The 25,874-nt window shown below is 39.4% G+C and overlaps 2 protein-coding genes across 2 annotated transcripts; both read right to left on the minus strand.

Moving 5' to 3' along the window:
* Nucleotides 1–274: 274 nt before the first annotated feature.
* Nucleotides 275–1,216, minus strand: LOC127555565 (olfactory receptor 2D2-like). The gene has a single exon (XM_051987956.1). The coding sequence runs from the start codon at nucleotides 1,214–1,216 to the stop codon at nucleotides 275–277; it is 942 nt and encodes a 313-aa protein (XP_051843916.1).
* A 14,894-nt stretch (nucleotides 1,217–16,110) lies between these two features.
* Nucleotides 16,111–17,049, minus strand: LOC127557507 (olfactory receptor 2D2-like). The gene has a single exon (XM_051990821.1). The coding sequence runs from the start codon at nucleotides 17,047–17,049 to the stop codon at nucleotides 16,111–16,113; it is 939 nt and encodes a 312-aa protein (XP_051846781.1).
* Between the last annotated feature and the right edge of the window lie 8,825 nt (nucleotides 17,050–25,874).

Below are 25,874 nucleotides of genomic sequence, written 5' to 3' on the forward strand. Positions count from 1 at the left end.
GGTGAATCAAATAAGTATGAAAGGGCTAAAGCCAATTGAATGGATATAGTAGGCATAGCAAAAATAGAGTGAAGCCCTCAGTAGCAGGGGCAGAGAGAGCAAATGGATGGAGAAATCAGACTGCCATAGATGGGCAAATTGGTCCAAAAAAAAGGGAGTGGGTTACTGATTAGCAGTAGAGATGGGACTCTAAGGGATGGCTGTATTTCTAATCTGGATCAGATAAGGAAACTCAGTCTCAAAAAAAAAAAATAAATAAAAAGAATACTCTTATTCACCAAACTACTCTGTTCCGCATTACTATCTTTATGAATGCTGCCTTTATGTCCTTATTCCTAAGGCTGTAGACCACTGGATTGAGCAGAGCAGTGATCATATTGGAGAAAAGTGAGATCTGTTTATCTCTCTCTGAGGAGTAGTTGGAGTTGGGCCTCATATAAATGTAAATGGAAGGTGCATAAAACATAGTAACCACAATTACATGTGAAGCACAAGTGGAGAAAGCTTTATACCTTCCTTGGGTGGATTTGATCTTGAGAATGGCCATGGTGATGCGGACATAGGAGGCCAGGATGAATGACAGAGGGACTAACACTAAGAAGAAGCTCAGAAAAAAGTCTACCATTTCAATAAGATGTGTGTCCATACAGGCCAGGCTCCGGACTGAGGGACCCTCACAGAAATAGTGGTTGACCTTATTAGGACCACAAAAGGGAAGTTTCATGGTAAAATAGGTGTGTACTAGGGACAAGAAACAGCCAGAAGCCCAAGTCCCTACCACCAAGCGCACACACAGGTCCCAGTTGAGAATGAGCATGTAACGCAGTGGAAAGCAGATGGCTACATAACGGTCATAGGCCATCACCACAAAGAACATGCATTCAGTGAGACCAAAACAAGCAAATAAATACATCTGTACCCAGCAACCTGCAAAGGAGATGAGCTTAGAACTGGAAAGTAGGTGTACCAACAACTGAGGCACTGTGGCAGTGATAATTCCCATGTCCAGTATGGAAAGAATGCAGAGAAAAAAGTACATAGGTGTGTGGAGATGAGAATCCAGACAGATCAGAATGATGATGAGTCCATTGCCAAGGACTGAGCAGAGGTAGAGAAGGAGGAAGATGATGAAAAGGGTCTTATTTAAGGCAGGATCACTGGAGAAGCCAAGCAGGACAAATTCAGTAACAAAACTATGGTTTGAAGCTGGAAACATTGAGACAGTAGGATCCTGGGAAAAGGAAAAAGAGGAGATGATGGAGTCTAGGACCTCAGAGTTGGATAAGCACAGAGAAACACAGGACTCTGAGTTTTTCAGTTGAAGAATACATCCTAGTATTATGGAATTTTATAATTTTGGGGATCTTTAAAGATAATCTAGCCCAATCCCTCCTTTTACATATGAGGCCATCAAGGGCCAAAGAAGGAAGATTATTTCCTCAAGATCACATAACTATTCAGGAGAAGAGGCCGGAAAAAGATTGACATTGTTGGTTTACTCATTCTATGAGTAAACTTCTGCTACTTCCATTTTGTACATCCTTTGATTCCGATAGGATCTCAAAAGAAAATACTTCAGAAAGCATTTTCTGCAGTTCCCACCCACTCCTCTAGTATATCCCCAATTAGAAGAATCTAGCCTTTGCTGAAAGATCACTAATGGTAACTATTTCTCTTTTTAGCTAGCTATAAAAGCAAGTTATTTCATATACTAAACCAAAATATACTTTGTAACTCATACATATTGCCTTGAATTCCTCCCCCTTAAAGAACAGATAAAATAATCATTTCCTTATCCTGGAAATTACTTCCATCTTAATGACGTCTTAACTCTTGAAGATTTCTGAACAGATAAGTGATAGCTTATAACTGACTCTTTATTTAAACTTTTAGTCAGCATGTGTAGAGCAAATTGCACATGGGAGAATTTCAAGATATGGTGAAGAGTGAGGAAGCTATTGTTGAGACCAGGTAAAAGGTGATGAAAACCTGCATTTGATTATGTGTCTGTGTGTGAAAGGGACATGACAGACCCTAGAGAAATTGTAGGACTAGAATTAGCAAGGCTTAGTGATTGATTAGTTGGGTAAGGCACGAAAAGAAAATTCAACAATAAACATAACTGACATTTGCCTGGTGCCTCTAGTTTTGGAGAGCATTTGGAAACTTATCTACCCTTATATCTACCCTTAAACCTCTTCAAATTGCCCTTCCTCTGATTCTTTAGTCTCTGCCATTTCTTTTTTTCCTCCTGCCCAGACCAGCCCTCCCAGACAGAACCATTGCCTCCTCACCTTTCAGGAAAGTGAAACACAAAGATCTCCAGTGGATAGGTCAATTGTTCTTTGGAAAGAGGTTTGAGTGGACACCAGACAAAGATCTAGATTATCAGCAAGGCCAGGGGATTCCAGGCCACTCCAAAAGCTATCAGGCAAGCTCTGGACACCAGAGAATTCATGGGTTTATTTTTTCACCTTTTCTTCTACAGTCTCACTCAGTATCCCCTGGCCTGGCCTCAAGCCACTGTTGCTTCTTTCAGAGAGAACCCTTTCTGCCAGGATAGAAAATATGTGCAACTGCTGGCAAAGAATGCAGCTGTGGCTAATGAGAGCATCCCCTAGCCCTGCTGATGACAGGAGAAACTATATTCCCATTGCCCAATCAAATGGAGGTTTTATGATACATAATTTGTTATTCATAATAGCTTGCTACATGATAGCAAGTTCTCCCAGGGGAAACCAGAGAGAGAAGCATCTGGTTCCTCCAGCTCCTCCAAGGAGGATCTGTCTCCTCCTGTTCTTTGCAACCTCCTCCCCATGAGATTATCCAGAAATATGTTCTCTGAGAATTCCCATTTTTACAATTTTACAGAAATTGATAACATAGGAAGCAGCTAGTTGGTGCAGCAAATAGAGTATGAGGCCCAAAGTCAGGAGGATCTGAGTTCAAATTAGACTTCAGATGGTTACCACTTCCTAGTTGTGTAACCCTGGGCAAGTCACTTACTCCTCAATTGCTTTACAAAAAAGAAAGAAATTGATAACAAAGGAGGAAAGACAATGGGAAAGAGCTTTCTAATTATTCCACACTCCTTTGTGATAGGAGGTGGGAGGAAAAGAAAGGAAGGAAAGAAATATGAAAAAGTGAATTATTGGAATCTCTATTTAAATTCTCTCAGCTCCTGATGCCTTCTCCCACCCCAGCCCTTACTCCTCAGAAATGGAAGGAAAAGAGAAGAAAGGAAGGAGGTAATGAACAGGAAGATAGCAGAAGAAATAATCAGGATGAATGGTCAGAGGGTAGACAGAGGAGATTAGACAGGAACTAGGGACAGAACAATTAGGAATGGGAGACAAGTAGGAGAAGAGAGAAATATCAGAGGAAGTTCAGGACACTTAGAAGCCAGAGGCCCAGTCTTTGCCAGAGTTGTCCCTATGAAAAGCCCAAGTAGGGAGCTGTATATGGTTTGACTTGAAATACATCAACTAGGCCCACTTGGCATATCAGGCCATCACTGCTCTTTCTGGTTCTACAATCTCTACCATTAGGGTCACTAGTGGATTAGTTCATTCAGACTTCAATCGGTAGGTGTCCTGAATGGTCATTTTACATGCATTTGTATTTATTTTTCCTTTCCATATCAGGACCTTGGAAAAGTAATCACAGAGTAATTGGTGCTAAATAAATGTTAATTAACTTAATTGAATTAATCACTCATCCCTCACTGATCTACAAGTATGTGTTGGTTATTGATTATCATTCATAAATACTAGCCCTTACACAAAACTTTTTCTATGAATCCAAAGTAAATTTATTATTACATTTAATAAAATCTTAAGTTTATTTTCAAGTAAGCAGTTTAATTAAATTAGGGAAAATTTAGTGATGGAAGGAAACATCTGGAACAAGTAATCGCAGCAACTGTGGTTTGAGGTAACCCTTTATCCTTGCTCTATCTTGCCAGGGATGGAATATTGGGAACCTATTTGTTCCTACCCCTGTCTCCTAATCCTGGCTTTGGGATTAATCTACCGGATGAGACAATAATTAGTCCCTCATCACAATAAGATTAGGTAAAGGCCAGGAGATTGGATGAACTTAGAAACTACTTTGATGTGAAAATCCAGTCTACCTATGATGTGGCAAAACAAAGCTTGCTCAAGTCTGTGAGTCCGGCATTGGAAGAGCCAAATACATACCCCACATTTCTCTGATGGTATAAACATGAATGTGTCTAACATCCAAAACCAGGAAGTAGAGAATAGAGAACTCAAAATCTCCTTCTCTGAATAACTTCTCTGAGGTTGGTCCTTTTACAGAAATTTGAAAATTTTCCCTTTCCATATCAGAACTGAAAAAGATAATCACGTAGTGTCTACTGCTTAATAAATGTTTATTGACAGGCTGATTAATACTCAGATATCTTTCACTGATATAAGGCTTTTTATCTAGAAGTATCTATTGGTCCTTTCTTATCATTTATAAACTTAGGTCCTTACACAAAGACCATTTCTTTGCCTTCAAAAACAAGTACAATATTTAATTTAATTACCTCTTAAGGTCATATTCAAGCAATTTCAATAAATTAAGGAAAATATAGTGATGTGAAGGAAATATATCTGGATAAGTAATCTGAGCAACTGTGGCTGGAGCAAGCCCTTTATCCTCCTTCAGTCTTGGCAAGCATGAGACTTGTGAATCTAATGTCTTCTTGCTCTCTTGCCCTTCCTCCCCATGTTCTATTCTTTCCCTTGAGATTAATCTATAGGATAGGACAGGAACTTATCCCTCAGCACAGAAACAAGAGTAGGGGGAGGCCCAAAAGTGGGATTTGAATGCTCTGTCTACCCACAATCTAATAAAGCAAGGGAAGCTGCAATGGTGAGCCAGCCAAGAGCAATGGGCTCTCCAGTGTTGCAGGCATTATTGCTAAGTCTGTGCTAATTTCCAGTATAAATAGGAGAAGAGGAGACAACTAAGTCTTCAAAACCCTAGGAAGAATGTTGCACGTGTGGCCAGAGAGATTTGATGATCCCTTCTTTTCTTTTCCAATTCTACACTTAGGATCTCATACTTTACACATACATTCTTCCTGGGAAAGTCACTCTCTGCACATTTTTACAATGACCATATTCTTTGGCCTAAAGTCTTTTGAGAGATGTTATCCAGCTAAATGTCTCCCTGAGTAAAGATCTAGTCTTGGAGTATGGAAGACTTGAATTCAAATCCTGATTCAGGTACTTATTAGCTGTGTGATCCTGGGCAAACCATGTTACCTCTCTGCCTCAGTTTCTTTCTCTGTCAAATGAGAATAATGATCGTTACTACCTCCCGTGATTTTTATCAGGAGAAAAAGAAATCATATTTTTAAAATGCTAAAGTGCTGTGTAAATAGCACGTCTCTTGATCTCTGTTTCCCTTAATCCACTAGAGAAGGAAATGCCCCAAACTCCATTATCTTTGCCAAGAAACCCCATTAGACAACACTGAGTGCTATGGTCCACAGGGACATGAAAAGTCAGACATGACTGGATGATTGAACAAGTCTTTTGAGTATCTTTTAGATCAATTGAAACCAATCCCCAACTTCTCCTCCCCTCACAGAAGCTACCAGATAAACTTGGGACTCTCCTCTTTTAATCAGTAGTCAGTAAACATTTATTAAGCACCTACTAGCTGGGCACAGTGCTACATATTGAAAATACAAAGGAGAAAAAGAAAGTTAGCCTCTGCCCTCAAGGAGCTTACAATCTATTAGGAGAAGACAGCAGCAAAAAAAAAGGGGAGCTAGAAATGGAAACAATTATAGCTCTTATATAGAGTCCTGTGGGGACCAAATGAGATCAGGAGTATAAAGTTTCTATATAGCTAGTCACTAATTGCTATTATTAGACTAAAGAGCAATTTGACTTATGATGTTCATGTTATAATAAGAGATATGCATACAGATGTAGCCATATGGTACCAATTGGTATAGAACATGTCATATTTGGTAGGTAGTTTCAATATCTAAAATGTAATTTGTTACTTATAAACTCTATACATGGTCTATAATAATCTACTTTGTACAATATGTGTGTGTGCTACATTGTATGTGACATGTATTTAATCTACAGCAATCCATTTTCCTATGTATTATGCTATGAGTTATATATTGCATAAGACTTTTGTAATTTGTCTATGAGACCCACTTTGTATGTGTATTATATTCCCCTGTGACTAATGAAATGGGTGTATTGCATGCGACTCTATTGTAGATGTGATAAGTTATGCACTTACCCATTTATTACTTATTTTGGATAATTACTTGTGACTTATATGGCAATCAATAAATATTCATGATATGTACCTACAAAGGAAAAATGTGCTTAAGGTGTGCTTTGTAGAATAAAGGGTTTTGTTTGTTTGCTAGGGGAGAACAAAGAGGGAGAGAAGTAATTCAATTATAAGTGCAGAAATGAATGGAAAACAGAAATGAATGACAAAGGTTATCACCTCCACCCAAATGTACAAGGTACCCTGTGTAATCTACATGTTACAAAGCATTTATGGAAATAGTGGAAACTGAAAAGAATTCATTAATCCCAAACAAGCAGGCCTGGGAGAGTTTCTGTTAAACGAAAGTGAAATAGTGGCAGATAGATTTGTATTGAGCAAGTTATTATGCTGGTTGGATCCAGTTATCTATCTGCTTCACAAAAAAACTTCCTACAATTCTGCTTGAGTTGGGTCACAACAGCTGGATTCATTTTTCTAAAAGGAAGAGACCAAATAATTGGGACATTATGGCAAAGAATTGACATGTAGAAAAAACAGCAGATGGCATTGCAATAAAGTAGACCAACAGATAAAATTGGTAGTTCACATTCTATTGGATAAAATAGCCCAGAAGTTTATATTGGAAATTTGCAGCATAAAATCAGAAGAAAAAGCCCAGTGGCTCACCAGACCAGCTGATGAAATCAGAAATTCTTTGGAAAGAAACAAGTGGCATGTGGGAACCAATGTTGAAACATGAGTTAACCAAATAATGTGCATTTCCTTGTGACATTCCCCTAACAAACAATCTACAAAGCACAGCCTATGTATATGTTCCCTTTGTAGGTGTATATCATCATTATTCATGAATTGACACATAACATTTTAAAATAATTATTCAAGAAAAGTAATAAATGAGTAAATGCACAATATATCATATCTAAAGTAGCACTGCATGTAATACACCAAAGCCATTAGTCACAATATAATAGAAAACACATAGAAAGTGTATATCAAACATAAGCCACAAAAATTATATGTAATATGCAATTCAGAGCATAGTTATCTATAGAAAAGTATCTCCTTGTATATGTGCTGTTTCTCTTTATAACTCTTTGTATTTTATAATCAAGTGATTTTGCATTGAGTTAATGTGTCCTTGTATTTATTAATAAAATAAAACAAATGCCTTAGAGCATTCCTGTAGCAGTAATTCTAGATAGGTACTATTCCAAAGTATCCCTTCAAGCCTCATGTAGCTTTCAGAGGCCTTTGAGCAGGAGAACCAAGTAACATGTAGATTGGAGAACTGAGAGACTGAAAGTAAGGATGCTAATTAAAAAGCTATTTTTTTCATAGTCCTGGTAAGGGATGATAAGGGCCTGCACTAGAGTAATCATGAGCAGAGAGAAAGGAATAGGAGGATCATACATTGGTAGGCCAGAGTTGTCAAGACTTAGAAACTAATTGGATATGAGAGAAGGTAAAAGGCAGAGTCAAGGATAAATCTCCCTCGAAGATTGGAGATCCTCTGAACAAAATTCAGGAAATTTGGAGGAGGAGTGGTGTTTAGTTAGAAGGTAATGAATGAAAAATGAAATTTACATTCCCACTGAAAAATGAAAAATAATATTTGTATTGCACATTAGAGAAATTATCTTAAGTTTTCTAGAAATCATGCCCTTCAGCTCAGTAACTTCTGCCCTAATGCTCCATTATCCCCAGGAGCTCTGTCATCAGAAGTATCATCTTCCAGACTTTCAGTTCTGGAATTTTAATCAAATTAATACTGCTTTTGCTACTGGAAAGTGTATGTCAATATCCTCTCCTATACCTTCACTAAAATCCTAAAAGTTTGAAAAACAAAATACCTTCACTGGCTGTGATGACCACGTATTTAAAATCAGCCGGAGTCTGGAATTCAGGTTAAAGGAAAAATCTTCAATCTTTATTGAAATGAAGAAGTGAAAAAGGATTGCGATAGCAATATGGGCAAGAAGGATTGCGATAGCAATATGGGCAGCTGCAATAGGAAGCCAGCTAGCAGAGGGGGATTGGAGATGAAGGGCCGTCGGGATAGCAATGCCAGCAGCTGTGACAAGACGCCAGCCAGCAGTCTCTCCTTCCGCTTCCCTTTCCACTCCCTTGCCTCCACCCACCAAAAATATCATTTCCTATATAACACATTAGGACTTGCACAAAGAGTGGGCGGGGCCATTCTTTCTCCAAGCATAGATATTAATAGAGTTACTATTTAGCCTCACGTGCTTAGGACCTCAGTGCATCAACTCACGCCTTAGCCCATTACATCTCCTGCTTTCTTTTGTTTTAGAACACAGGTGGTCATGCCATCCCTGACTCTTCAGGGAGGTCAGAGCCCCCAAGGGGAGGTGATCACACCCTCCCTGACTTCTCAGGAAAAGAGGTGAAAGCACCGAAAAGGAGGTGATCACAACCCCCCTGACTTCTCAGGAAGGGAGGTGAAAGCACTGAAAATGAGAAAATCACACCCTCCCTGACATTTCGGGAAGGGAGATGAAAAGCACCAAAAAGAAGTGGGGGTTGCTAGTGGGTTTCTGGGCTGAAGGGTCTTATTATGCACAAACCCATCAGCATGAGAGGTATTACACAAGCACACAGCAATAAAGCAGAGGCTATTAGTGATGACTCTTCCCACAGTCAGTGCAGGCTTGATGTGGTATAACAAACATGAATTGTACACCCAAATAATGGTATAACAAACAATATAAATCAACATGGTGTTGTAAAAGATTGCCAGAAGTCCTAGAAGGAGAGTATGTAAACCGCAGTCACACATACGCCTTCTTCAGCAGCCAAAAGATAGTCCAAAACCAATCTTTTGTCCATTGCTTCACATATTAGGGAATCCAATGATCCCCCCTAAGTTTTTGAAGTCCTGAAAAAGTCTTTTTATGTGTTAGGGAATCTAATGATTCCAGCAGATTTTGAAGTCCTGTAAGAGTCTTATCATTTCTCAGAAAATCCAATGATTCCTGAGGGCTTTTAATTCTTATGTCTCAAAGAATCCAATGATTCTTGAGGGTTTTCAAGTCCTACAACAATCTTATGTCTCAGAGAATCCAATGATTCCTGAGGATTTTTGAGTGCTACAACAATCTTATGTCCAGAGAATCCAAAGATTCCGGAGGGTTTTTAAGTCCTACAACAATCTTATCATGTCTCAGAGAATCCAATGATTCCTGAGGGTTTTGAAGTCCAACAATTTTCTATGTCCATGAGTCAAATGCCATAACTGCCATGCACTTTCAATGGTGAGCACAATCAGCAACAGAACCACCCGATATTTCTTGGGTCTTTTCCTTTGTTTCAAGGGTCCGCTCCGTCTCTCTCCGATGGACAGTAGGCTTGACCATTTCACCTCCTTTTTGTACATACAAAACAGTGTCCATCCACACACTGATGTGGGAAACTGGGGAATGAGTAGATAATATCCCAGTCACTAATACAGGTAGACAATGTGTGACATCACTCAGGAGAAGTAGTAGCATCAGGTTTACTCATACAGAATCCTAATAAGCAACCTAGTGATAGTCACCCAAATTCTGACTCCAGACTACAAAATCCAGGAATATACTGGACAGCAGCTGTGTCAAGACGCCAGCCAGCAGTCTTTCTTTCCGCTTCCCTTTCCACTTCCTTGCCTCCACCCACCAAAAATGTCATTTCCTATGCAACACATCAGGACTTGCACAAAGAGTGGGTGGGGCCATTCTTTCTCCAAGCATAGATATTAATAGAGTATGGCTCAATTACTATTTAGCCTCACATGCTTGGGACCTCAGTGCATCAACTCAAGCCTTAGCCCATTACAACTGGCCATATTTGTTATTTCCCTCAATTAGAATACAACCACCTTAAGGCCAGGCATTTTCTCTGTTTCTTGGATGTGTATCTCCAGAGGTTAGAACAATGTTTGACACATAATAAATGATTAATTAATGTTTTTTCATTCATTTATTTGTATTTTAGAGCACTTCTATGAGATATGTACTACTGGGATTTTTATCTTCAATTAACAGATGAGGAAATGGAAGCTCAGGGTGATTAAATGTCTTGCTTACATGGTCATATAGATTAGACAATTCAAATCAACAAGCATTTATTACATACTTACCATGTGCCAGGTTGTGTGCTAAACACGAAGAAGAGAGAGGGTGGGGAGAGAAGGACAAGGAGTGACTGACAGACAACCAGACAGAGAGAGACAGAGACAGAAACAGAGAGAGAATGGAGGGAGGGAGGAAGAAGGAAGGGAAAAAGAAGGGGGAGGAAGGGTGAGAAGAATCAAGGAAGGAAGGAAGGAAGCAAGGAAGGCAGGAACGAATGAATAAAGAAACAAAGAAGGGAAGGAACAAAGAAGGGAAGGAGGGAGTAGAGAAGGGATGGAGAGAGGAAAAAAAGAAAAGAATGAAGGAATGAAGCAACAAAAGAAAGAATGGAGGAAGGAAAAAGAATTTTTCTTTTGTTTCTTTGTCCTAATTCTTTCCTGATCTTCAATGAATAGATATTCAGAGGCAGAAGGAAAATAAAGAAGGAAGGAAGGAAGGAAGGGAGAGAAGGAGTGAGGAGGGAAGAGACAGAGAGGAAAGAAAAAAGAAAAAAATAAAGGAATGAAGTAACAAAAGAAGGGAGGGAGGAAGGAAGGAAAAAGGATTTTTCTTTTATCTCTTTATGCTAAATCTTTCCTGATCTTCAGGTAATAGATGTCCAAGAGCAGAACTGACTAGGTTAGCACCTTGTGAGGTCAAGAAAGCCATAAAAGATCCTTCACTAAATTTGGTGGCAGAGACCAACAAAGAAAAAAAAAAGAAAATAATGAAGGAATGAAGTAACAAAAGAAGGAAGGAAAGAAAAAGAGAGAGAGAGGGAAAATGAAGGAAGGGAGGAAGGAAAAAGGATTTTTCTTTTCTCTGTTTTTGTTAATTCTTTCCTGATCTTCAATGAATAGATATTCAGGGGCAGAACTGACCAGGTTAACACCTTATGAGATCAAGAAAGCCATAAAAGATCTTTCAGTAATTAAAGTTGGTAGCAGATTCCAAAAATATTACCAGTAAAAACATCTGGTGCAGGAATGGGGGGTCAGTACAGCCTCTAAGTGACCTGCTTGCCTGGGTTCACACGGGATCTTTCCATCAGCAGACATACTCAACTAGCAAGGAGCCAGTCCAACTAAGCAAATGAGTGATTCATACATCTTTGCAGATACCATACCCCAATATAAACTTGCTAGGGATTCTGCAGGAACATAAAAGGACTCTCAGGGCCAAGAGTTCACAAAGAAACCTCAGCCCTCTGTCTTTTCTATATATGTGCTTAACTACCTTTGAATTTTAAGCCTGTTTTTACTCTCCTCAAAGAGAGAATACGTTCTGTCCATGCTCTGATGTTTTTGTTAACATTATAGAAAAGTTCTTTGATATATTGGAGAGGATGTGGGAAAAGTGGGACACTAATATATTTTTGGTGGAATTGTGAAGAGATCCAATCATTCTGTAGAGCAATTTGGAACTATGCTCAAAGAGTTATCAAACTGTCTGTGCATACCCCTTGACCCAGTGGTGTTTCTACTAGGCTTAGATCCCAGAGAGATCTTAAAGGAGGGAAAGGGACCTACATGGTCAAAATCGTTTGTGGCAGCCCTTTTCATAGTGGCAAGGAACTGGAAACTGAGTGGATGTTCATCAGTTGGAGATTGGCTGAATAGGTTATGGTATGTGAATTTTATGGAACATTGTTGTTCTGTAAGAAACAATAAGCAGGATAATTTCAGAGAGGCCTGGAAAAACTTACATTAACTAATGTCGTGTGAAATGAGCAGAACCAGGAGATCACTGCACACCGGAACAAGAAAATTACAGAATGATCAATTTTGATGGACACGGCTCTCTTCAACAATGCGATGATTCAAGCCAGTTCCAATTGTTCAATGATGAAGAGAGCCATATGCACTCAGAGAGAGAACTGTGGAACTGAGTGTGGTTCACAAAATAGCATCTTCACTTTTTCTGTTGATGTTTGCTTGCAATTTGTTTTCTTTCTGAGGTTTCTTTTTTTTTCCTTCTTTACCTGATTTTTCTTGTGCAGCAAGATAACTCCATAAATATGTATATAGAGATAGTGGATTTAACATATATTTTAACATATTTAACATGTATTAGACTACAGGCCATCTAGGCAAGAGGGTGGAGGGAAGGAGGGGAAAATTTGAAACAGAAAGTTTTGGAAGGGGTCGATGCTGAAAAATTACCCATGCATATGTTTTGTAAATAAAAATTTTTAATAATTTTTTTTAAAAAAAGAGATTAAAAAAACAAAGAGATGATTCAGGTCAGTTCCAAGAGACTTGTGATGAAGAAAGCCATTTACATCCAGAGAGAGAAGACTGTGGGAACTGAGTGTGTTGTTTGCTTACATTTTTTCTGGTTTGACTTGATTTTTCTTGTTCAGCAAGAGAATTGTATAAATATATATGCATATATTGGATTTAACATTTATGTCTAAGATATTTAACGTGTTAGATTATTTGCCATCTAGGAGAGGGAGTGGGACAAGGAGGGAGGAAATTGGAACACAAAATTTTGAAAGGACTAATGTTGAAGAATTATCCATGCATATATACTGAGAAATTAAAAGTTTTAATAAAGAAAAGAAAACAAAGAAGCTCTTGATGTCAAATAATTGATTGAATTTTGAATGGAGACTCCTGAGTGATAGTATGAGAAGCTATCATTCCTCCAAGTTACCTCTAAAAACCTGGGAGACAGAGTGTTAATTGCCCTCAAGGGACCTAAGCTGTTTGTGCAAAGGCAGTTGGGAAGGCAACCTTATTGAATGTACCTCAAAGTCTTTCTATGTCTCTTACCTAGCACATTGACAGACACATACTAAGAGGTGAATGCCTACTGAAACCAAGCTGAATTTGTGTCTCACCAAAGACTCTAATTACCTTCTCTCATGGATTATTTGTGTGCCTAGTTTTTGTCCCCTCTTACAATAAGATCCATAAAAGCAAGGGCAGTATTTTAGTCATCTTTGTATCTTTTCCAATTCACAATTAGTGGGAAAAGGGCCAGGGATGGAAAAGGGACAAGGGAATAAGCATTCATATAACACTCCAGGTGCTGTGCTAAGTATTTTACAAATAACAAAAGTTTGATGAATTGAAAGCAAAGCTCTCCAGTTCTTCCCTTCTAGCACTTACCTGGTGTAACTTTTGCCTCATAGCCTATGGATCAGAGAACTTCCAGCTTTAGAAATAAAAAAGAGTGTTTAAATAATCTCCTCCAGCCTCCTTAATTTAGAAAAGAAGAAAATAATTCTCAGAGAGGAGCAAGCAGTTACCAAAATCACATGAGTAACAAGAAGCAGAAATGTGTTTGTTGCTTTACTTTCCCTTTGACTTCCTGAATTCTCTCTTATTCATCCATTGCTACTGAAGTGGGTTGTGGTCCCTTTAAGAAACTGTATTTCCTATTGATCTGTGATCCCTTTCAGATTCTCCGCCCCTAGCCTTTGATTCAATTAGAAATCCCGGTCAAAAAGCATCCCTTTGGAGTGTTGTTAATTCCAAAAGGAGATCTGGGCTATCCCAGCCCCCACTGGGTCTGACCTGCTCTGGCTCTCCCAGCCCCCACCAAGACACCCAATATAATAATTTCCATCAACTAAAGTCTTTGCAAATGGACCTTGGTAGCTCCCTTTGCTGTCAGGACTTTCTTCCCACTGAGAACTGCATTCTAAGTGCAAAACTACATTTTCCATAGATCTGCCACTATAGAAGTTAGTCTCTGGGTAAAGTGATTTCTATCTAACAATAAACTTTCATTTTGCAACTAATATTTGGGAATGAGTGAATCCTTTCACTCCTAAAACCTATGGCCAATTCAAAGGGAATTCTTGATAACTCTCTTATAGCCACTAACCTCTAGACCACCAGGAATCTAGGCCACTCAAACAGTATCATTACAAACTACTTCAAAGATTAGCTAAAACTGGACTCGATTCACGAGGAAATCCCTATGTGTTCTAGGTCATTGGAATGTGGATCTTTTCTCACCTTCAACAGGTTATGGTAAAAAAGAAAAAAAAGCATCTGGTTCTCTTTTAGGGTGTGTGTGTTTGGGCTTGCATGTATGTCTGGGAGAGGAGGGGGGGTTGCTGTCAATCTAAGACAGAAAGACAGAAAGAGGGAGATAGAGACAGAAAGAAAGAGAAAGCAGGATGGAGAGAGGCAGAAAGGAAAAGAAAGAGAAAGAGAAAAAGAGAAGAAAGAGAACGAGACTAAGAAAGAAAGAGAAAAGAGGAAGAGATTTTCAGAGACAGAGATAGACATGAGAAAGATAAAATGGTTGGCATGAGGAGAGAGACAGAAGGAGTAAAAGAAAAAGACAGGAGAAAGAAAAAAGTTAAAAGAGTTATTGAAAAAGAGAAATTGAGAGAGAAAGAGAAAAAAACAGAGACACACAGAACTTCAATATAAGATCATGGTTAAGGTTAAGTCCATTGTCTGTTTTCTTTCTCCCCACCTAGAACTCCAAACTCCCATACTCATTTGCAGCAAAACCTCACCAAAGTGAAATGAAAATTAGCTTGTTTTTATGTAAAATGAAACACAATATAAAAGTACATAGATCAAATACCTAAATGTAAGGGTGCCAGATCTGATTTTTTCATGGTGCCATAAAGCAGTGAAAGAGGAAGCTTAATTCATCCCCTACAAGGCTGATGCCAATTCTCTCCAGACAGGTCAGTCCTGAGGTGCATCTGTGAGGCAGGCAAGGGTCTAACTGTTCATAATTATATTAAGTTCCAGGCAGCACCACCCTTCCCTTGCCTTCCTGTGGGCATTCTGTCATGAGGTTCCAATGTTCTCAGCTTCTATGTGTTCTCTTATTGCAGTCCCTCCTTCCAGGTAGGAAAGACTGAATTGCCCATCAGTCCCTAACAAGAGGCTACACTTGTAAGGTTTCTAGTTGTTTCCCCAGATACATTTTCTTTCCCCTTCTGCTGTGGGCAAGGATTATTTCTTGTGGAGACTAGTGGAGACACTAGTTCCTGTCTCCAATAAACTCCAATAAGGGGAAAGCATGGAGTAAGGACAACAGATGCTTTATAAGTGACTCCTTCCATGTTACTGTACTATCACTATTGGGTAGTTATAATAACTCCGATGTGGCTCTTTAAGGAATAAAAATTACTGTCCTTACAATAATCCTGTGAGGGAGCTACTGGCAAATAAATGTTATCCTCCCCAATTTATAGATGATAAGGAAGACTTCTCTGAGTTTAAACTGGGGGTGTGAGAAGAGAGTCAGAATTTAGAAATTGACCTATAATCAATGTAATAAGGATGATGTGGATTAAGCTGAAGTCACATTTGTTCTACTTAACTTTTGAAGGTAATACAGTTCTATTGTAGGTCATAGGCTAGGGTCCCAAGCCCAACAGAAATGGATCGATCTGGCTTGCCCAGTTTCCAGACACATACTTACAGATTTTACTATAAGGCTGGTGGGTCAAATAATTTCAGGAGTTCTAAAGTATGAAAGAGCTAAAGCCAATTGTGTGGATACATTAGGTGTAGCATAGAGCTCAGCCCTCAGTAGCAGGGGTAGAGAAGACAAAAGAACGGGGAAACCAGGCTACTAAAGATGGGCAAACTGGCCCAGATATAAAAGGGAATGGGCTACTGATTAACCGTAGGAAAGGGACCATAATGGTGGCTGTATTCCTAATCTGGGTGAGATAAGGAACTCAGTCTCAAAAAGAAAATAAAAAGGAAAGAATATTCTATTCCAAGACTATTCATCAGACTCCTCTGTTCCGCATTACTACCTTGATGAATGCTGCCTTTATGTCCTTATTCCTAAGGCTATAGACCACTGGATTAAGCATGGAAGTGACCATATTGGAGAAAAGTGTGATCAGTTTGTCTCTCTCTGGGGAGTAGTTGGAGTTAGGCCTCAGATAGATGTAAATGGAAGGTGTATAAAACATAGTAACCACAATTACATGTGAAGCACAAGTGGAGAAAGCTTTATGCCTTCCTTGGGTGGACTTGATCTTGAGGATGGCCATGGTGATGCGGACATAGGAGGCCAGGATGAGGGACAGAGGGACTAATACTATGAAGATGCTCATGAAAAAGTCTACCATCTCAATAAAATGTGTGTCCATACAGGCCAGGTTCCGAACTGAGGGACCCTCACAGAAGTAGTGGTTGATGATATTAGGACCACAGAAGGGAAGTTTCATGGTAAAATAGGTGTGTACTAGGGACAAGAAAAAGCCAGAAACCCAGGTCCCTACCACCAACCGCACACACAGGTTCCAGTTGAGAATGAGCATGTAACGCAGTGGGAAGCAGATGGCTACATAACGGTCATAGGCCATCACCACAAAGAAGATGCACTCAGCAAGACCAACACCACCAAATAAATACATTTGTAGCCAGCAACCTGTAAAGGAGATGAGCTTAGAACTGGAAAGCATGTGTACCAACAACTGAGGCACCGTGGCAGTGACATGACCCATGTCTAGTATGGAGAGGATGCTGAGGAAAAAGTACATAGGTGTATGGAGATGAGAATCCAGACAGATTAGAATGATGATGAGTCCATTGCCAAGGACTGAGCAGAGGTAGAGAAGGAGGAAGATGATGAAAAGGATCTTATTTAAGGCAGGGTCATTGGAGAAGCCAAGCAGGACAAATTCAGTAACAGAACTGTGGTTTAAAACTGGAAACATTGAGACAGTAGGATCCTGGGAAAAGGAAAAAGAGAAGATGATGGAGTTTAGAAACCTAAGGACTGGATAAGAAGAAAGAAACACAGGACCCTCTGAATTTTTCAATTGAAGAATCCATATTAAAAAGTTCTTCACTGAGAGCTTTGGTGGAATCCTAGTATCATGGAATTTTAGAACTTTTGGGGATCTTTGAAATTGATCTAGCTCAATCCCTCCTCCTTTTACACATGAGGCCATCAAGGACCAAAGAAGGAAGATTATTTCCTCAGGATCACACATCTATTCAGGAGAAGAGGCAGGACAAGGGATGAAGTTTCTTGTCTCCTCACTCCATGTGACTCACTACTTCCACTTTGGGCATTCCCTTGATTCCTACAGAATCTCAAAAGAAAATACTTCAGAAAGTATTTTCTGCAGTTCCCACCCACTCCTCTAGTATATCCCCAATTAGAAGAATCTAGCCTTTGCTGAAAGATCACTACTGGTAGCCAGTTGTAAGTAAGAGCAAGCTATTCCATATACTAAACTAAAATATATTCTGTAACTCCTACATATTGCCTTGAATTCCTCCCTCTTAAAGGACACATAAAATAACCTTTTCCTTATCCTGGAAATTATTTCCATCTTAATGTAGTCTAAGATTTTATTTTTTTTGGTCTGACATATCTCATTTATTATCAGTAATGACTGTTCAACCCATAAGACCTCTAGAACTTTTCCCACATCAATTCTTCCTTGCTGTATTTTCTCTAACTCATACAAAGTCTTAGGATCATGTGGGAAGAGAATTATTATACTCTTCAGGAAGTGGGAGGTTGTGTTATTTGTTTCTCTGAACATCATAAACCATAAAATGCCATGAAGAAACAAAATTACCAAACACACCACTTATTTTTGTACGAGGGGGGAGGTTTCCCATTCTCTCTTGAGAGGTTTGCCAATTCTGGGAGAATTTTAGGATGCTAAATTTCAGAATTGAAAGAGATTATCTAATCCATCAATTAGTATTCATTAAGAAACTGAGGCAAAAGGAACTTACTTAATTTCCTGAGCTGTACTAAAATTTAAACCTAGTTCTATTTATATCTCATAAGACTCATAATCAAAGCCAGCCCCTTTAAGATAAATTAAAATGAAGAATAAAAAGACTATGGTGATTCAGGAAACGGCTCAGTAGAGTATTGCAGTATTTCATTCTGCATAAGTAGAGAGAAACTCCATAGATGAAATCATGCACCTCCTTCCTGAAAATTTAAACAATGATAAAGAAGTATTTCCTAATAAAATATTTAAGAAATGTAAACTTCAATTGAAATATGAAATATATGAAAAATAAGATATGGAGAAGAGTGAGGAAGCTATTGTTGAGCTCAGGTGAGAGGTGATGAAAACCTGCGTTAGATTGTGTGTCTGTGTGTGAAAGGGACATGATAGACCCTAGAGATATTGTAGGACTAGAATCAGCAAGGCTTAGTGATTGATTAGTTGGGTAAGGGACGAAAAGAAAATTCAACAACAAAAGCAACTGACATTTGCCTGGTGCCTCTAGTTTTGGAGAACATTTGGAAACTTATCTACCCTTATATCCACCCTTAAACCTCTTCAAATTGCCCTTCCTCTGATTCTTTAGTCTCTGACATTTCTTTTCCCCCCTGCCCAGACCAACCATCCTAGACAGAACCATTGCCTCCTCACCTTTCAGGAAAGTGAAACACAAAGATCTCCAGTGGATAGGTCAATTGTTTCTCTGGAAAGAAGTTTGAGTGGACACCAGACAAAGATCTAGATCATCAGCAAGGCCAGGGGATTCCAGGCCACTCCAAAAGCTATCAGGCAAACTCTGGACACTAGAGAATTCATAGGTTTATTTTCTCACCTTTTCTTCTTCTACAGTCTCACTCAGTATCCCTGGCCTGTCCTCAAGCCACTGTTGCTTCTTTCAAAGAGAACCCTTTCTTCCAGGATAGAAAATATGTGTAACTGCTGGCAAAGAATGCAGCTGTGGCTAATTAAAGTGTCCCCTAACCCTGCTGATGACAGAAGAAACTATATCCCCATTGCCCAATCAAATGGAGGTTTTATGATACATAATTTGTTATTCATAATAGCTTGCTACATGATAGCAAGTTCTCCCAGGGGAAACCAGAGAGAGAAGCATCTGGTTCCTCCAGCTCCTCCAAGGAGGATCTGTCTCCTCCTGTTCTTTGCAACCTCCTCCCCATGAGATTATCCAGAAATATGTTCTCTGAGAATTCCTATTCTTACAATTTTACAGAAATTGATAACATAGGAAGCAGCTAGTTGGTGCAGCAAATAGAGTATGAGGCCCAAAGTCAGGAGGATCTGAGTTCAAATTAGACTTCAGATGATTACCACTTCCTAGTTGTGTGACCCTGGGCAAGTCACTTACTCCTCAATTGCTTCACAAAAAAGAAAGAAATTGATAACAAAGGAGGAAAGACAATGGGAAAGAACTTTCTAATTATTCCACACTCCTTTGTGATAGGAGGTGGGAGGAAAAGAAAGGAAGGAAAGAAATATGAAAAAGTGAATTACTGGAATCTCTATTTAAATCCTCTCAGCTCCTGATGCCTTCTCCCACCCCAGCCCTTACTCCTCAGAAATGGAAGGGAATGAGAAGAAAGGAAGGAGGTAATGGACAGAAGAAATAATCAGGATGAATGGTCAGAGGTGTAGACAGAGGAGGTAGGCAGGAACTAGGGACAGAGCAATTAGCAATGGGAGACAAGTAGGAGAGATGGAGAGATGTGATGACCAAGTTAGCACCCTGGGTACTTAAGAATCAGCCGGAGTCAGAATCAGCCAAAGTCCTTGATCTTTATTCTTTGTGGAGGTTAACGGAATGGCAATATGAAATGAGAGCAATTGGGACATGAATCTGCCAGGAGTGCCTCTGGTTTTCTTATTCCACCCACCAAATCCTCCACCCAGTCTCCTATACAACAGATCAAGCCTACAGCATAGTGGGCAGGGCCATTCTTTCTCCAAGCATAGACTGATAGAGTATTGTTCAATTGGTAATTGGCCTTATGTGCTCTGACCTCAGTGCATCTGCTCAGTTTCAGCCCATTATATTTCCCACTTTCTTTTGTTTTAGAACACAGGTGATCACGCCATCCCTGACCTCTTAGAGAGATGAGAGCCCCCAAGGGGATGTAATCACACCCTTCCTGACTTCTCAGGAAGGGAGATGAAAAGCACCAAAGGGAAGTGGGGATTGCTAGCAGGTTTCTGGGCTGAAGGGTCTTATTAGAAACAGGTATGCACAAACCCATCAGCATGGGAGGTATTACAGAAGCACATAGCAATAACACACAGGCTATTAGTGATGACTCTCCCCACAGCCAGTGCAGGCTCAATGTGGTGTAACAAACATGAATTGTACATGCAATTAGTGGTATAACAAACAATATAAATCAATATTGTATTGTAAAAGGTTTCCAGAAGTCCTAGAAGAAGGATATGTAAACAACAGTCACACATATGCTTTCTTCAGCAGCCAAGAGATAGTCCAAAACCAATCTATTGTCCATTGCTTCACGTATGAGGGAATCCAATGATCCCCACAAGTTTTTGACGTCCTGCAACAGTCTTTTTATATGTTGGGGAATCCAATGGTACCTGCAGATTTTCAAGTCCTGCAACAGTCTTACCATTTCTCAGAAAATCCAATGATTCCTAAGGGCTTTCAAGTCCTATAATAATCTTATCATGTATCAGAGAATCTGATGATTCCTGAGGGTTTTCAAGTTCTACAAAAGTCTTATGTCTCAGAGAATCCAGTGATTCCTGAGGGTTTTGAAGTCCAATAATTTTTGATGTCCATGATTCAAATGCCATAACTGCCATTCTCTTTCAGTGGTGGGCACAGTCAGCAATGGAACCACTCAATGTTTTTTGGGTCTTCTCCTTCGTTTCAAAGGTCTGCTCCATCTCTCTCCAATGGACAAGATGAATATGGCTCATTGCACCCATCTGATTCTTTCTCAGATACAAGCAAACCCTCTCCCCCAAGCAGTTAACCTATCTGGTCCCTTCCATTCACCACTTTCTGGTTCTCTCCACATCACCTGGCGATTATCTAAAGATAGTGGAGCCACTCGCACTGGACACTGCCCTTCCAGTGGGTTATAAAAGCTGTCTGCTGGACCCAGTACATCTTTGTCAAAAGTTAATTGTATAAAGGGCTAGATTTAGAAGTTCTCTAGGGTTACCTGTGGCTCCCCCTTTCTTTTGTTTCTGGAGGAGCATCTTAATGTCTCTGTTTCTCCTCTCTACTATTGCCTGTCCTTGAGAATTACAAGGTATGCCAGTGGTGTGTAAAATCTTATACTGTGCACAAAAGTGTGCAAAATATTAGAAGCATATGCAAGTCCATTATCTGTTTTTATGGCTTGTGGCACACCCATAATTGCAAATGCTTGGATAAGGAATTCAGTGACCACTTGGGCTGTCTCTTTTGCTGCTGGTATTGAAAAAGTGAATCCTGAAAAGGTGTCTACCACAACATGGATAAAAAACAGATGACCAAACGATTTATAATGGGTCACATCCATTTGCCAAATTTCAGTGGGTCTGAAACCGTGAGGGTCTGTCCCTAGAGACAGTATAGGAGCATGAAAAGGAAGGCAAGCTGCACAGGCTTTTACTATGCTCCTGTCTTCCTCTCTTGTTATTCTAAATTATAAACGTAAAACTTGAGCATCCTGATGATATTTAAAATGAGATTGTTGGGCTTCCTGAAATAAAGGAGTATTGGCCAACATGGTTAGAATGCTATTTGTCTTTGATTACCATCAAAAATAGGACCTGGAAGTCCACTATGAGAGTGGATGTGCAAAATACAAATCTTACCTGGATGCTTTTTCACTTGCTCTTGAAGTTGCTTAAAGAGCTGATATATATTAGAGGCTACAAATTTTATTTGGGCTGTGGCAATTCTTTGTACCACACCTACTGAATAGGCTAAATCAAATATTATATTTATATCTCCTGGATAATAAGTAAGAGCTAGAATGATTGCATATAATTCATTCTGCTGAGTGGACAGAAAAGAGGACTATTCTCTTTATAGTTAAGTCACAAGAGTATATAGCACAAATATTATGTTTGGATGCATCTGTAAAAATAGTTGGTCCTTTAAGAGGAACTTTAGAAACCTTTCCTTCAAGAAAAGAATTCATCGCCAATTATGTAATAGTGTGGTTATAATTAATGGAGACCCGTGTGTAAAATTTGGAGTCATGGCTAATAAAATTTGCTATTCTAGGATGGTTTCACAGCACACATTAATTTGTGTATCAGTATAAAAGATGTGTATCTTGTCAGGTCTTATCCCTGATAATTGTACTACTCACTTAATGACCTTTAATAAAATTCTAGCCACAAGCACTGGGTAAGGAGTAAGGCTTTGAAAGAGCCATCCATCCATCCATCCACCCATCCATCCATCCACTAATCTATCTATCCATTCATCCGTCCACCCATCCATTCCATCTACCCATAAAAATAAGGAGTAAGGCTTTGTTCTGGTTGTGCAGGGAAGTTCACCCACTCAGTCACACTGTCTCTTTGATGAAGGACTGCTGTGGGTGCCTCTTGTGTAGCAGAAACTGATATTTCCAAGAGTTTTTGAGTGACTCTTTCAACTCTTTCAACCACATTGGATAAAGGCAGTTCAACTTCTCTCAAAGCCTTTTGACCTTCTTTTGTAAGCTGATGTGGTGAATTTAAAGCACTGTATCCCCTTAAAAATGTCATATAACAGTTGCAATTGATAAGTAGTCAAGCCTAACACTGTTCACATCCATTGAATATCTCCTATCAATTTCTGAAAGTCATTTAAGGTGTTTAGCTTCTCTGTTCTTAAGGACAGTTTTTGTACTATAAGCACCTTAGGGTATACTTCATATCCTAAATATTGAAAAGGAGCATGTCTTTTAATTTTTTCTGTTTTTTTATGTTTTCTGTACAATCTAAAATTTCTAGTTTCTTAGTGTTTCTATGGTCTTTTGTAGACATGGTTCTAACATTTGTTCCTCAGGTACACATCCCAATATATCATTCATGTAATATAATAACATTACTTTTGGAAATGCTTTTCTTACTGGAATAAGAGCAGCAGCAACATACATTTGACACATAGGTAGACCTGTTTTTCATTCCTTTGGCAAAACTGTCCATTCGTATCTTTTAATAAGTCTCAGCTAAATTAATACTGGGCACTGAAAAGGCAAATCTTTTCTTATCCTCCTTATCTAGAGGGATAGAATAGAAATAATCCTTAATGTCTATAACCCAAAGAGGTCATTCTCTAGGCAATTGAGTAGGAGATGGAAGCCCAGGCTGAAGAGTTCCCATAGTTTCCATCTGTTCATTTACCTTTCTTAAATCAGTCAACATCCTCCATTTTCCAGATTTCTTTCTTACAGTAAATACTGGGGAATTCCAAAGACTTAGAGAAGGTTGTAAATGTCCTTGGTCAAGTTGCTCCTGTACTATATCTAATAAGGCCTGAATTTTATTGCTACCTAAGAGCCACTGTTATATCTACACTGGTGTATCAGTTTTTCATTGAATAGGAACAGGTGAAAGTGCTGGCAGGCTTTCAACAGCAGCCCTGCCTAAAAAACTGAAGTACTCATTTTTAACTCTAATTGTTGTAAAATGTCTCTTCCCCACAAATTGATGGGGATTTTTTCAACTATAAAAGGAGTAAAAACTCCTGTTGTGCCTTCAAAAGTCCTTCTCATAGGGGCAGCACTAACTTCAGCTGCTATTGATCCTCCTACACCAGACACGTAGGTGTCTGCCTTGATCTTTGGCCAGTGGCTGGGCCAGTTGGCACCTCTAATGACTGTACTATCTGCACCAGTGTCTACCAATCCTTCTAATGTTATGCCATTTATATAGATAGTGAGCATAGATCAGTCAGCTGTCACAGCTGCTGTCCAGTATATTCCTGGATTTTGTTGCTTGGAGTCAGAATCTGGGCGACTATTACCAGATTTCCTATTAAGAGTCTGTATCAGTACACCTAATGCTACTACTTCTCCTGGCTGATAAGTCACACATTGTCTACCTGTATTAGTGATTGGGATATTATCTACACATTCCACAGTTTCCCATATCAGTGTATGGATAGAAACTGTTTTATATGTTCTCTGAGGAGGTGAAATGGTCAAGCCTACTGTGCCAGGTGGCAAGGGATCTATAGGCTGGAGAGGAACAGATTTCACTTCTCCAGGGGGTATCTCAATTGTCCCAGCTACATACAACTCTATTCTCCCCAATTGTAATCTCTTTCTCCCATCAGATGACTTCCTGCCTGATTGGTCATGTCTGGGTACTGGACTTCTAGGCATTCTCTAGGTGTAGCATCGGCTGCCATCATGCCCCATGTGTTTTTTGCCTGGGGCCCTGGAGCTGCACCCCTCATCCTGTTTCCCTGAATCAGTCTACATTCTGAGACCTAGTGGAAGCCTCTGTTGGATTTTGGACATGGGGTATTGGGTCTTGTTCTCCCACCCTGTTTTCTCATTCTGTCTCTATGCCAACATTGAGGTTTCAGGTGCCCTACTTTACCACATTGAAAGCATTGACTAGTATCTCTGGAAGTCCCTTGCCAAAAGGAACCCTGTCTTCCCATGTTCGGATCTTGGGAAGTCTGCATCATAGCCTGGCTATAAAAGGCATTTGTGCCCATTGTGGCACAATATCATATGAGCTCCTCTAAAGGAGCATCCTTGTTCAGTCCTAGTATAATTCTTCTACAAACCTCATTAGCATTTTCTTTGGCAAGTTGCCTTATCAAAATGTCTGTTACTGCATTTTTACCATTAGTTTGTGTGATAACTGTCTGCAAACATCCCACAAAATCAGCAGAGGGTTCATTTGGCCCTTGTGTTATTTTTGTGAAGGCTTCACTTTTGTCGTTTTTATTGTGGAGAGAAGCCCACACTTTGATAACAGCAGCAGCAATTTGTCGTATGCGGCTATGGAGTAATTAATCTGCACCGAGATATCTGCATACAAACCTACACCTGTTAGTTGTCACAGGTAATTGAAGTATGAACTCCACTATGACTATTTTGTAGGTCTTGTATCCTACAGAACTCACTGAATATAGTTATTCAAAAAACCACAACAAGTTTTGTTCAGGTTCTGAGCATGTCCTTGCTATAGATTTCCAGTCCCTAGGGATTAAGATTTCATAAACCAAATTGTGTAATAACATCTTAACATAAGCTGATGTAGCCCCTAAAGAGTGCATGCCTTTTTCAGGTCTTTGAGGATTTCTATATCAAAAGGAGAGTATTTTTACTTTCTTGACCTGAAGAGTTAAACTGTTATATCACCAGATACATGCCCAGTTTCAGATCAACTATATCCTTCCCTTCCACAGTGGTTTTGAGTACTGCCTTTTGTAATCTACTCATAGGAGGGGGTGATTGCTGCAGGGGAAGTGTTGATGACCTTCCTGCCCTCCCACTCCTCCTCCTCCCTCCATCCTGGAAGGTGGAGTTTATGGAGGAGGGTCAATTATCTGCTCTGTAGGTAGGGTTGAAGCTTCCTGGTGGGATGGAGAGTCACCACACCCTTGAACTTCACTTAAATCTCCATGCCTTATGGGTATATGGTCATTAAATTGTTCTTTGTCTTTGTTCTCTTGTTCTCACACTTTCTCATCTGGCTGTTCTGAAAATTTTTCTTTTTTCTATAACTTTCAGGATTCTTTAAGGCCAATTGTAGTATGGTGTATATATATAATGTTTCTTTGGAAATTGACGCAGAACCATTATTAT

The sequence above is a fragment of the Antechinus flavipes genome, chromosome 3 (assembly GCF_016432865.1).
Source record: "Antechinus flavipes isolate AdamAnt ecotype Samford, QLD, Australia chromosome 3, AdamAnt_v2, whole genome shotgun sequence".
Classification (NCBI taxonomy): domain Eukaryota; kingdom Metazoa; phylum Chordata; class Mammalia; order Dasyuromorphia; family Dasyuridae; genus Antechinus; species Antechinus flavipes.

What these genes read in the sequence shown, in the direction of transcription:
- LOC127555565 (XM_051987956.1), bottom strand. Translation starts at nt 1,216, where the DNA reads ATGTTTCCAGCTTCAAACCATAGTTTTGTTACTGAATTTGTCCTGCTT.
- LOC127557507 (XM_051990821.1), bottom strand. Translation starts at nt 17,049, where the DNA reads ATGTTTCCAGTTTTAAACCACAGTTCTGTTACTGAATTTGTCCTGCTT.